General features: G+C 39.4%; 1 protein-coding gene across 1 annotated transcript; it reads right to left on the minus strand.

Moving 5' to 3' along the window:
* Nucleotides 1-7,884: 7,884 nt before the first annotated feature.
* en2b (engrailed homeobox 2b) lies at nt 7,885-12,488 on the minus strand. The gene is made up of 2 exons (XM_072668907.1): nt 11,999-12,488; nt 7,885-8,596 (listed from the first exon to the last, which is right to left on the minus strand). The coding sequence occupies exons 1-2, from the start codon at nt 12,453-12,455 to the stop codon at nt 8,280-8,282; spliced, it is 774 nt and encodes a 257-aa protein (XP_072525008.1). The 5' UTR covers nt 12,456-12,488; the 3' UTR covers nt 7,885-8,279.
* Nucleotides 12,489-13,788: the final 1,300 nt, after the last annotated feature.

Here is a 13,788-nt window from a genome sequence, read left to right on the forward strand (position 1 = left end):
AGCAGACCTGGTAAGCATGTGTATGAGTGAGTGTGTATGTGTGTATGTTGGTGGACCGGCTTTTAAATACGTTGGGTGTCTCGTCCCATGGCCAGTCTTCTTTCACGCCCTTCCCTCTCTGCTTCCCCCACGCAGAACTGCGCCTGCGCATCCTGGTGCGGGTGGGGGGGGGATGTGTCCTGGGGTTTCAGTCCTGTCCTGGATCGGACTGGGCCATGGGGTGGGGTTGGCTTTGGGGTGGGCAGCTGAGGTTGAATCTTCACTGGCGACGCCATGATGCTTCAGCTTTATAATGTTTGCTGGTTACGGGTGTTGGCTGAATTGCTGCCAGGATGGCAGGGGGATGGTGGGAGGGAGTTAATGACATCACTCAGCACTTTGTTACATCACATTGCTTCTCATAGCGCATGGATCTAAATGCTAAATGTTGAACGTGCGAGTAGAGCTGCTGTGGCGTTCTCCTCCTTTCCACGTTCTCCTCTGACAAAGGCAGCCGTGATGGTTCTAGTCCGTGGCTGCATGGCTGATCAAGCTCAAGCTAAAACCCTGTATCGCTCAAAGGCACCTGAAAGCTTCGGGCTTTGGGAGGGGGAGGCTGGACTGAGCGTCTGTTGCTTTGCTTGTTTAAGCAGCACACCATTTGCTTTTGCAGGGTCACTGGACATGACCTTGATTTATTAATTTTCATGCAAATGATGCGGCTTTTTTTAATTTGTTCCAATCCGCAGTGCAAACTCCTCGGAAATCTGAAGCAGCTCATTACTCGGATGCACTCTTGTATATTAAAGGTGCTGCCAAGGGGTCTTTGGACCGATACACTGAACTCTGGAGTAATGAAAAAGGGTTATTTGACAGATAACGTCAGTGGAAACCTTTTTGGAGCTTTATTAAACCATCTACAGAAGTATTTTTATCGATGCTGAGAACCCTTAAACCCTTTAAGTTGCCATAGTTCCATGCCACACTACTGTCTTTAGTATAAAACCCTCGAAGAACCATTTTTTTTTTTAGTTTTTTTAGAGAAAGCACATTTGAGAACCTAAAGAACCTTGCATAGTATTTTTTCACAAATTTGTGAAAAAAACAAAACATGTTGGAAGGAGAACCTTTTTTGAACCTTTTGAGGTTTCACAAGCTGCAAAGGTTTTCTTAAAGGTTAGCAGTTATTTCCTTTTTAAACGTTATAAAACATGTAAACATGTCTGTGCTCTATTCTACGCCCATACAAGGGGAGCTTGATTGGTTCTCATAGACAGTGACTGTATGTATATAGCACCATAACAACTTGAACAATTTAAATGTCTGAATGATACACAGTTACAAAGTGTTTTTCCCCTATAACGAACATATTGTACATACAAATGGTTGTCTGTAGCACTAAAAATGGTTCCACTATTGTTTTACCAAGAGAGAAATAAATTAGCATTTTCTGGTAGTATGTAGAGTACTACTGTTTGCTATAAACCTTTCATTTCACTCTTAGAATTTTTGTTTTCCCAAATACTGTCCATTAAACATTAAAAAATGTAAGTACCAACAAGGGTTCTTCGTACAAAAGAAGAGAATAGAAGAGACACTTTTGTTGCCCTGAAGAACTTTGCAATGCATAGTTGTTTAGAGAACCTTTTTTGTAAATGAGAGAGAATCTCTACATTATAGAAAGGTTCTGAAGGCTCTTTAAACCATTAAAATGTTCTTTTAAACAGAATTAACTTCCAAACCTCTCTCAGACAATAGCGAACCAATAGCGGTTCTTCTATGGCATCACATCAAGGAACCGTTTTTCTAAGAGTCAAGAAATATCCAATAAAAGTTTCTTTAGGGAACCCTAATGGAAGTGTTTGATCTCTTTTTGGCACCTTTATTTTTTAAGAGTGTGAGTTTTTAGACTTGGCAAGATTTAAATTCAGAGTTGAGAAACTGTGACCTTCAGGCTACAAGAGCCTCAGAGGACTAGAGGTTGCTGCACTGTGAATGGAAAGTGGAGGCATTGACTCATTGCACACTGTAATAGTGCCCAAGTGAAGTGTGTATTTAGAGAATGGAGAAGATAAAAACATCTGAGGAGCCACAGTGTGAGCTCCATTAGTCCAGATTTCCCTTACTTCCAAATGTTTTTGCCCTCGCCCTGCAACAAAAGTGTGTAATTAACTTTAAGCCTTTTTTCCTCTCCTCTCACTCCTTTTCATCTTCCAGGAAGCTGCTCGGTTTGTGTTTTCAAATGTAAGGGGTGGTTTGCGGCCTAAGAAAGTAGCTTTTCCCCTTTGTGCTCGGCTGTTTCTGTGCCCCCGACTTAAGCTTAAATACATGACAGATCAAGGGTTACCAAGGTGCTGTTGGCAAGGGCTCAAAGTGACCAGACAAACTGAAGGCTCATTTCCTATGCGTGCAAGGCACCCAACACTCTTAGAAATAAAGGTGGCAAAAAGTTTGTTTTGGAGCGCTGAACTACTCTAGACTCAATGCACACTTTTAAGTAGATAGATCTTTAAATAGACATTTTTGTAAAGAGTCTGCAAGAACTTCCAGTTGATGTAAAAGTGTTTTACCAATTCAGGATTTTAAGTAATGTTGTATTGCCGAGCCAAGAACCATTGAAGAATCTTTATTTTTTAGACGGATTGCTTGCTTACAAATGTATCAGAAAATGTAGTTGTCTCTTTAAAAGAAGCAAATAAAAATAAAGAGAGATAATCAGGGTAACCATGCATGACCACACATGACCATACATGATGCATGATGCCTCTAGATTGTCCATTCTTGCCTGAATTTCCTTTATTACTCCCTAATTGGTGTAGAACCTTTACTTCCATAAAGAATATAATTGTCCTTCAACTTTTATCAGATTATCAGACTCTAAACATCATCCAGGTCTTCATGAAAATTTTACTGAAATGTTGTCCAGATACCCTTTACTTTTACAAACCAAGATGCCACAAGGGTCAGATGTAGCTCTTGGGTTGGATATGGTAATTGGTGCAGAACCGTTACCTGCATGTAGAATGTGTAGTTCTTTCAAATGGTTCTTCAGGCTAGTGTGTCACCTACATCTACTGAAAGTTTGCTGCCAAAGGTTCTTGTGTGATGACACTGAAGAGCCTCTTTTGGTTCCATAATGTAAAAAAGAGGTGAGCATGAAGAAAGGTTTATCTCTTATGATGCATTTAAATAAATGTGCCAAAAGGTGCCAAAGCCACCTTTAGTTCTTTTAGTTTTCTAAAAAAAAATAAAAAAAATAAAAACAAATATTGCAACAGATGGTTCTGTAGAGGTGCACCTCAGAACTTTTCAGCCTGATGTTTGTATGTTGGGCCTGTAGTGTAAAAAACAAACAAAACTGATAAACAATTGTATATCAAGTCCTAAAAATTACAATTCATGAGTTTCCTACATGCACTAGGTGCCTGAGCAAAGGTGGCCAGGGTAAACTGGTCTTTCCAGGGGGGCTCCACACCTCTCAGCAGACTGGCTGCTTTAGTCCGACAACACAGCCAGGATGATGAAGCATTTTGTAAAATTGCCCAAACTCCAGCAGCCTGAAGCAGGAAGAGCCCACTTTCTTTTACAAATATAAGCAAGAGAGTGGATGGCTAAGTTCAGCAGTGAGCTCTAGCATTAACTTGTATTCTAACAAGATTAAAATATATTTGTCCTGGAGATTAGCATACTTAAGTCCTCCTTTGGCCTTTTCGGGCGGCAGCGAGTGCGACTTTGATCTGTGTTGTGTGGCGAGGGCCCGGCTATGGGCTGGCCATCGGAGAGGCGAGTGTGAAATTAGCCTGATGTCATCCCCATTCTTCACCTTCGCCCATCTTTCACCGGCCTTAATTATATTTCCGCCACAAAGCTCCAGTGCTTCATTGCATATTCAAATCTGACTAGGAAGCGTTTTTTAGAAAAAACGATAGATAAATAACTCAGTGGGGGAGGGGTCAGGACGGGGGCCCCTTTGTATGAGGGGGCCAACAGGAGACGTCAATACTTTTCTGATATGTATTTTCTTTTGGAGTGTGACTGGCCTTTGCCTCCGCCATTTGTTGGAGTTCAGCTTGGGGCATGGGGCTGTGTGTGACAAGACGGCTGGACGTCTTGAAGGAAGGAAGGTAGGACCCTTTGGGTGTGTGTGTGTGTGTGTGTGTGTGTGCGTGTGTGTGTGTGTGAGTGAGAGGGGCTTTTTTTATCACAATCACAATAGGCAGATGTTTTTGTTCGCAGTAGGGGCTGCCTTGTCAGACTTGAGGCAAGATGTTTGGGATAAGAGTCTCTTAACCCCTTATACCACAGACTTCTTGTTCAGCAACTACCAGTGAGGTGTGTCGGGTAGCCTCAATCCATGCCTAATCCAAAATATTTTACCAAAAGTTTCTGGACTACTGAGTTTCTTCTAGAACTGCACTGAAACTGTTTTATTTGTGCATCAGCTATCAGTGTAGAACCTGAAGTTTGGTTGTTTTTCTCTTTTGGGTGTAAAATAAGACACTAAAGCTCCAATGTAGGAGGTGTGAGCTACTAGCTTAGCAAAACAATGGAACTTTAATTTAAAATTGCAATTTTAAACTGTGGAGAAACTTAAAATGCTTTGAGGAATCTTAAAGAAAGGTTTTTTTTTAAAGATAAAGCCATGACTGTAACTCTTTAACTTTGAAACTTTGCAAGCTATGAAGTGTTTTCAGCTGCAAACTGCACAGAAAGTCTTTTGGGCACCTAATGGGCCACTTCACACTGCTGAGTTGAGTTTAGAGGTAAAACCTTACAGAAAGCTTTGACCTTTTAACAGGATCTCCCAGCCATACCACCTGCCCTATCTTTGCTACCAGAAGCTGGGCAGGTCGGCGGGCGCTGGGCGTTACTTCCACATGCAAGCGGGGCTAGAATAGAAATGCAGATGAGCTTTTTGCGGCATTGAGAAGCGCAGGTCAATGCTGGGAATCGAGTTCTCAGAGATGGGCTTCCCCTTTTGTATCGGCCTCTATTCACTCCTGCGACTTTTCCACAGCTTTTGCAGAAGCATAGTGTAACTGTTGGTGTAACATCCAAAATAGTGATTAGGTATATGTTATGTGCACAAATGCAACATAGATTCAAGTTGCTATTTCTCTTGTCCAGGTTTGTGTTATAATGGCTGAAAATGCTTCTTCAAATTGGCAGCTACGGAAGTGCTCTATTCAGGGTGAAACTTTGCCTAAAGTTTGCCTAATCTTTAAGGTTTCTTACCCAAACAGTGTAAAAATGTTTTTTTACACTAATTTAAAGTTCACAGTTTGTTACCCAGAGTAGTGACAACACCACAAAGTCAGATAATATAGACCTACAGTAAAAAAATAAGCAGACTTGATATTTTAAGTTTTTTTTATTTTTAGGCCTGGTAAAGTTTCAACAGATCTGTATTAGGTCAAGTTTAAATGTCATATGAATGGAGTATTATTAGGGAGCAACATAATCATCAAACCTGTTCTCTGCTCCCTCTCTGGACTGTTGGAAATGGAGAATGCAGTTCTCTGTAGTGACATCGGTTAATTGTTTAAAAACTTGCAATGAAATTTGGATTTCGGCACTTGCGCTGCAGGCCTACCAGCAGTAGACAAATCAACAGACTTGCTGAGAAAAGATGCCCTGTTTGCTCTGTAGCTTACTTTAGTTGTGATATTTGTTGCAGTGTCCCTTTACATGTCAAGGGTCTACTGTCCCCTAATAGCGAGACTGATGATGTTCGTTGCAGTCAGAGCTAAATCTCATATTTCCACAGGGGCTGATTGTGAAGCTGGACCAAACTGATCAGTCATATCATAGTCTCTCGAATACCTATAGAAAGTTAGTGTGTGAGAGAATCTCCTGGAAGAAGTTTTCCCAGTTCCCATTCAACACTGAGTTTTACTAATCAGTCCTTCATTAAAGTAAATCAGTTGAGCTGCTGGTGAATCTGAACAAATACTTATAGTGTCTGGAATTCACAGAGAAGATCAGCAACCAAACCTTTGTTCATCTAATGAACATATCATTGACCTTACTGCCCAACAGTACATTCTGACCACCGACTTATTTTACTTTGGGTTTATTCTAATGTTATAGCAAAACACATTTACTGTAATAAATACATATTTTTAAACAATGTTCCCTATTGCACAGTTTTTCTTTTAGGTAAATGCAAATGAAATTCCTAAATAAAATAAAAAAACATAAATATATAAATGTATAATAAATACTGAAACTAATAAGAACTAAAAGATAATAATAAGAACTGTCCAAAATGCAATAGGAAAAAAAATATGTTGGATATAACGAAGTAGTCTGACAGGTCTTTACCACTGGGTTAACTTTGAGCTGACTGGGCGTCACATTCAGCAGTCTAGCGCAATTTTGCGTCATTGTGGGTGACAACAGAGCCAAAGCTGGATTTCTATAGACTACTGGCCCATCCCACCCTCTTCGAATAGAAAAGCTTTGCACATTCTGTGTGTTTTATCCCTGTAAAAATGATTAAATGTTAGCTTACATTTAAGTCTAAATAAGTAAACATTTAAGTCTAAGTATAAATCTATTTTTACAATTAACGTCATGCATTGTCGTTCTGCTAATTTAACATCTGCTGTCTATCAGTACTGTCAGTAGAATCAGCCTTAAAGAAAATTACACGTGTATTTTAGTGTATATCGTAAAATCTGATTCAGCAGAAATTCAGCACTTTTACCAAAAAAGCTCGGATTTGTTTTTTTTTTTTGTTTTTTTTTTACAAATAAGCGTCTTTTTATTGACGTTCTCCACTCCTCAGTTGGATTTATTACACAAATAAAACATGATACAAATTATGTACATCTGTTTAAAGGATACTTCAGAAGAGAACCACATGGAATTCCAAAAAATGGGGAAAACAGGACTTAAATTATCTTTTTTTTGTTTTATACATCTGCTTTGTAGATTCTCTGTTCGAGCTGCTGAGTTTGTCTCCGTTTCAGTCCTCGTAGAAAAAGTTCAATTTCTGAACCTTTAAGGCAAAGTGTGTTTTTTTTTTTTTTTTTTTTTTTATATATATTTTGTTTGGTGAATCGATTCACACGCGCGCACACACTTTTTTTTTTTTTCTTTTTCCCAAAAAAGAGTACAATGATAACCACCAAGTTCACACCACACAAAAAGTTCAGAATTTGGTATGGTGTTACAGCTCTCATGCAAAGGCCTCGAAAACTTGTTCACAAAGTTATAAAGTTATTGCATGACGACAATGAAATGGGCGGGGACACCATCAAACAAAACATTAAACATAAGGTAAAAATAAATACAATTTAAAAACCCTCCGATTGAAACTCTTCCGCTTACAATCACATTTTCACACGACCACCTGCTGGCTTCAAACTTTTGATTTTTGAAGCGCAAGAACTTTTTTGAAGGACTTCACACTCAACTAGCTGAAACGGAGATGAAGATATTGCTCCATATGAAAAGCAAACAAGAAGAAAAGTAGAAAAGTGTATTGTACATTCCCGTCTATGTTTAATAGAGCTTCAACTTGGGTCAAGTATTTCCCTTTTAAATATGTAACTTTCCGAGGTTTTGCTTGTAGCATTCAGATGTCTGAACTTCTTCTTTCCTGAAAATGAAAACCATATCTGCATGATGTGACGCGTGACCGAGTTAAATAGACCTATAAATACGATATAATGCAGTTTCTTTTGTAAGCCTACACGTAATGATATGCAATGTTACGTTTAAACAAAAATACCTGCTTCTCTCTGTAACACAACCCAGCTTGCTAAAATCAACAAACACATTGAAACCAACAAACACTGAACTAAGATAAAGTTTTGCAATTTATTTCAAATCACAGTTGCCTGAATGCAGCAGAAAGAAATCTTTGGACTTCAGCATGGATTAAAGACGATCCTGTGTCTCAACGTCGTGTCAATCTCTCTCTCTCTCTCTTACTCTCTCTCTCGTTTTGTTTTTGTTTGTTTTTCTTGTTTGTTTGTTTGTTTTTAAATTAGAAAGGCTACTTTTGTTCACCGAGCATATTTTTTTCTTTTTTCAGACTGTGGACAGCGCTGTTAGTGTTCACCAAGAAAGAAAAAAGAAAGAAACAAAGAAAAGAGAAAACACAAGAAAAATCTTCACAACACGTAAAATTACAATCCACGTTCAAATATTGCAGAGTTAAATCTCATACATAAGAGTCTACTCCATTGATGCTGGTATTTTGTACACTGGCCCTTTATTTACTTTTTATTTCACTTTTTTATTATTGCATTGTAGAGACGTCCTCCTCCTTCTCATCCACCTTCTCGTGCTCAGTCGCTGTCTGATTTGTCCTCCTTGGAGGTGGTGGCGTGATTGTACAGGCCTTGGGCCATCAGGTGCAAGGCCAACGAGTTCTTGGTCCCTGACGCTTTCTTGATCTTGGCCCTCTTGTTCTGGAACCAGATCTTGATCTGTGACTCGTTGAGGCCGAGCTCCTGTGCCAGGCTCTGTCGCCTCTGCTCGGTCAGGTAGCGGTTTGTCTGGAATTCAGACTTGAGTCTCTGCAGCTGCTCGGCTGTGAAGGCGGTGCGAGGGCGCTTGTCCTCCTTGCTCATGCTTTTCTTCTTTGGTTTGCGGGATCTTGGCCCTGCGTTTGGTCAGTGCGCACACACACACACACACACACACACACACATATATAGGGGTTAGGAGGGGGTCGCTCATGCCGTGACCTCAGAAGCACCCTTGTATTGTAATATTAATTAACATTATAGTAGTATCAGCCATCACTGTCTCGTAGTATGACATAACAATAAATGCCACAATTTAATAAAACTCCTTATAGTTATAGAATATTATTATTGTGTACTTTATTATGTGTAGTAGTAGCACTGGTAGAATGAGTATTCATCGTAATAATGATAACAATTGTAGTAGTAGTAATATAAATAACCACCATCACAATGCGGTAGTGTGATGTAACAAAATAATCACAGTACTACTCATAGCTGTAGGAATAATGATCAGTTATCATTGTGCAGTAATACAATGGTAGACGTCGTATTAATAGTAATAACCGTTTACCAGTAGTAGTTAAAAATGATATTCTAGTAGTATCAGCAATAGTAGAAGCAATAGTACTGCTATTATCCACCACCATAGTCGGGGAGTATGACGTAACAATAAATATCACATTAATAATAATCAGTTATACTTTGTTATTATATGGTAGCAGCAGTAATAAACAGATGATAATATGGTAATATTTGTAACAGCTTACCATTACTAATAGTAGCAGTAGTAGTAATTGTTATAATATAGTATTATCAACAATTATCAAGAGTCATAGTAGATATAGTAGTAAAATCTTAACCACGTAGTAGTAGTAGTAGTAATAATAATAATAATAATAATAATAATAAAGTAGAATATTAGCCATAGTAGACTCGGTAGTAATACTAATACCCACCACTGCTTTCGTGTAGTATAGCGTAATAATAAATAACAATGTATATAGTCGCAGTAATAATACTAATTATTACTGTGTTATTGTTGTGTAGTAGCAGTACTGGTAGAAGTAGTAATATCAATAACAATCGTCGTAGTCTGGTAGTGTGGCGTAAATATAAATATTAATGGTAATAACCGTAACAGCCTACTACTATTACTACTACTACTGCTACTACTGCTGCTACTACTACTACTGTTACTACTACTGCTACTACTACTACTACTAATAATAATAATAATAATAAGAAATATCACCTTCGTTGTCATTAGCATAATATATAGCGTAATATATAAATGGGCTAGCAGCTAGTATTACTAGAAATAGTCATACTACTAGTAGTACTATTATTAAAATACGATCAGAACACTAATACATCATTATACAAATCGCAATAACCGTATTATAATAGTCATTTTGTAACGATTCTCACTATTACATGGGATAGTAACAACCATAATCACAACCACTATTCTTCTTCTTCTCCCTCTTCTTCTTCTTCTTCTTCTTCTTATTATTGTTGTTGTTGTTATTGCTGTTTTATTATAGTGGAAGTAATATTACAGTAATCTTTATTTGTATCGTGGTAGTATTATTGTTAATACCAATTACCACAGTCGTATCAGTTGTTATAATTATGCATAATAATTATTAGAATTGAAGTTGCTATATTTGTTATTTAACTAATAACTTATAAGCAGTCTAAAAAAAAAAAAAAACAAGTACCAACAAAGCTTCCCTCACATTTGCATGCGAGCCATAATTCAATAGGTCTGCTCGAATTCTGGCCTAAGAAGGCCCTGCTGGATTTGGGGTTGGGGTTGGAGTTGGGGTTGGGGGTGGGGTGAGTGCTAGGGTGGGAGGGTGTTATGGGGTTCTGAGGGAGGTATGAGAGGATGAGGAGGGGAGCGGGGAAGGGGTTATGCGCTCCTTTCTCCCCCTGTTACCATAGTAACCACATTTATAAGGATAAGGCGTGTTGTTCATAAACTTGTTATAAGTGTAGCACATCTCATTCTACAGCGAGGCTTCCTATTGATCCCAGCTTCAAGATCAATGTGCTCGATCAACAGTGCAAACCGAGCCGTTTCTATTATGACATTTATTAGCTGTTCCAAGCCATATAGACCTTATCTGCAGCCGAGACCTGATCTTTTAATAAATTATGCTTTCATATCCTCACATTATGGAGAAATGTTCGTGCACAAGGACTCAGTAAAACATTCGTGGATCTTTCGTTTTTGTCGGGGTTTTTCGGCTGAAATCGTTTTTTATACGTTTTAAATATTCGCGGTGCTTTTTTTGACCCGAGCTTGTATTCATCCATTCAACCAGAGTATGGATAAGCTAATGTAAGATGTAATGCCCACACTGCATATTACTCATATAGCCTAAACACCATAATAATTAGACTGTGAATTTAGATTTTTTTTATGTGTTAAATTAAATAATTAAAATTAGTCACAAATTCGCCTCGATTTGGCTCTAGTCTGGTTACGCCGAGGAAGCGGTTCAGCCTAAGGAAAACTTGGGTTACCACTGTGTAGCCATTTTTTCAACCATTCACTCTACTTTTTCTAGCAGATTCACTCTTAATTCCGCAAACTGAGAATTTTGTTTTGCGAGAATGTTAATAAATGACCAATATATGTTTTAAAAAGATAAAAATTGAAGGCGTAAAATGTTAATTTTTGCTTTTTAAGAGCATGGATGTGATTTAGCACGTAGCCTGGCTCAACTCTATTGTCAAAAATATGCTAATGAAATATTAACAAAGACAGCGATGGAACAATGCAGGTGCAGAAAAACTTGCAGTAATTTTCGCTAAAAATGCTTTTATTTTTTCTACTTTGTGGTGATTTTTCATACAACTGGGAATTTCAATTCTGAAATTGAGCAGTTGATTTTTCGCCATAAACAGTCATGGAAAACGACCGGCCAAAATTGAACACTTTTTTGGTACTAACTGTCTTTAAAAAAGGATGATAAATCATCAATAATATTATTATTATGAATAATAATTGTATTAATAATAATAAAAAAAAAAATAAGAAAGAGAAGAAATAGGAGTTACAGATTTCAGCCAGTATTTCTCCAACGCTTTCACACCAGTCGATTTTTTTAACTGAAACTGGAACGAATTTTCTTACTTTTGATTTTCTCAGCGATTTTTAGAAACGGTTCGCTTTTAACGCGTTTTAAACTCCATCAACAATCTGTAGACTAAACTATTCTTGGCGGGCGGTGTCACGGTCAAAGAGAACTAGTAGCCTATTCACAGCTCAGGCTTTTGGGGGGCTGACTTGGCCTATAGGCTAGCTTTCTAAATATCGATCAATCTCAGTGATTTCAGTCAGTCTCAACGCTTCTGAATGTATTTGTATATATAAATATTGACGCTTCAGTTCAGGGCTTATTCAACACGTTAGAGTGAATTCAGGTCAACGTTTTCTGGTTCTCCCAAAAAACCCTAAAACCCTCAATAAACGTGAACGCAGAGCTTTTCTGGAATATATAATAGTACATAAAGTGAGCTCCTACCTGATGATGGTCTGTCCGAGTATCTGGTGCAGTAGACCCAGGCTGGCCACAGCATGGGCTGGCTATTTGGGTGCGCGCTGCTCTGAGAGCACTCCGAGTCCGAGCTCAGGCACTGGTCTGCGCTTTCAGCGCCAGCTCCGTCCGAGGTCCTTTTCGCCTCGGTTCCCGGTCGCGGTCCGGACGTCCCTTCTCCAGGTACCGGCGCGCCCACCGGCTCCGTAGCCGCCGAGGGCTCGCTGGTGACTGCTGCATGTTGGTGGTGGTTGTGATGGTGGTCATGGTCATTGACCGGGATGCCCGCGATGCCTTCTTTCCTCCGACCAAAGTCCGGCCGCAGGATGTTGTCGATGTAAAAGTTGGTGACCCGGTGGGCGTGCAGGTTGCCCGGCGCGTGCAGCAGCAACGACTCGTCGCCTGAGTCCTCCGCGCCTCTGGGGCTCCGGTCCTTCTCCTCCATCCCCAAACTCGCCCGCTTCGCAGCTCTTTAACCCCTTTCTGCACCGCACAGCAGCGTCCAGCGTCCAGTTTTACAATATTTCCACTTCTGTTTTTAAATGTATTTGGATGGATGTTTATTTGCTTCTCTCAAAAAGGCCAAAAACGAGCAAGAAAAGTAGAGAAAATCTGCTTCTTTTAGCTCGATTATAAGCCACGATGCCCACAAAGGAAAACCATCATTTCAGAATTTAATTCCACCACGAGCTCCACAAAGTAGGCTATTGTAATTAGGCAGGCTATGGTTATTATTCTGGTTATGAAGATGAATATAAGCCTACTTTAGGACCACTATTGTAGACCCAGTGCTGTGCCTCAGTGCCCAAAGCTCGGGGTAAATAAAGAGGTGCTAACTGGCTCTGAAATACTTTCACTACGGATTTTTGTTCTTATTTTTAATACAAGATCCCCCCTCCCCTCGGCCCCCCTCCCACCGGTGACGTTTCACTCCCGGTATCCTAGACACGTGCCTTGGACCAATGAAAAAGAAAAGAGTTAACCACGTGACCCTGTGACTCTGGTGAATGACAGCACCCCAACCTCGCCTCAGTCTGAGGGTTTAAAGCTACAGTGTTCTGGAATCAAGAAATTCGAAAAGCTGAAACCAGGCCACTGTTGAAGGTTATTGAACAGTCAGTTAGTTAATCACCTATCCAGTGATTTAGCAGTCATTACCACTGATGGAGAGCTCTAACTGGTGGGTTCGTGGTCAGTGTTTGAGAAGGTAATGCTTTGGTCGTGGTTCAGAGCAAGCTGGGAAACTGCTAACTGAGTGGATACTTTTGGACCTCATTTGGACCACCATAGAGGTCATGTTTAAAGAGGCTCATCATAACAGCCAATGGGGGATGCTGTTGCTATGAATGAATTTGGAGAGGTTCCCATTCCTATTTCATTGGTCTTTAATCTTTACAACATACCACTTAAGTAATACACTTTTAAAATAGTCCTTCAATGGCTCTTTAGGATAGGGAATGTTTATGTACAAAACACCTAAACACTCATTTGAACACCCAAAGAATCATTGAAATTTGAAAGAATGGCTCTTTGCATGTGCAAGTGCTTCTTCTCTTTGGTGAAACCATTTTAAATAGGGTTCTGCTATTGCTACAGGTCCAATGACCCTTTGGTACTATATAGAGAGTGTATAAACACTATAAAAGCGTTTGGGTTCAGTTCTGTTGCATCATTAAAGCTAATGATCTCTGCGTATTTGAATTCAGTGATGAACAGTGATGAACTGTTTGATTTCTTCTGGGGTTGGCAGGGCTACAGCTTTGGAGGAGAGGAAGGGG

This window comes from Salminus brasiliensis, chromosome 23 (assembly GCF_030463535.1).
Source record: "Salminus brasiliensis chromosome 23, fSalBra1.hap2, whole genome shotgun sequence".
Taxonomy (NCBI): Eukaryota; Metazoa; Chordata; class Actinopteri; order Characiformes; family Bryconidae; genus Salminus; species Salminus brasiliensis.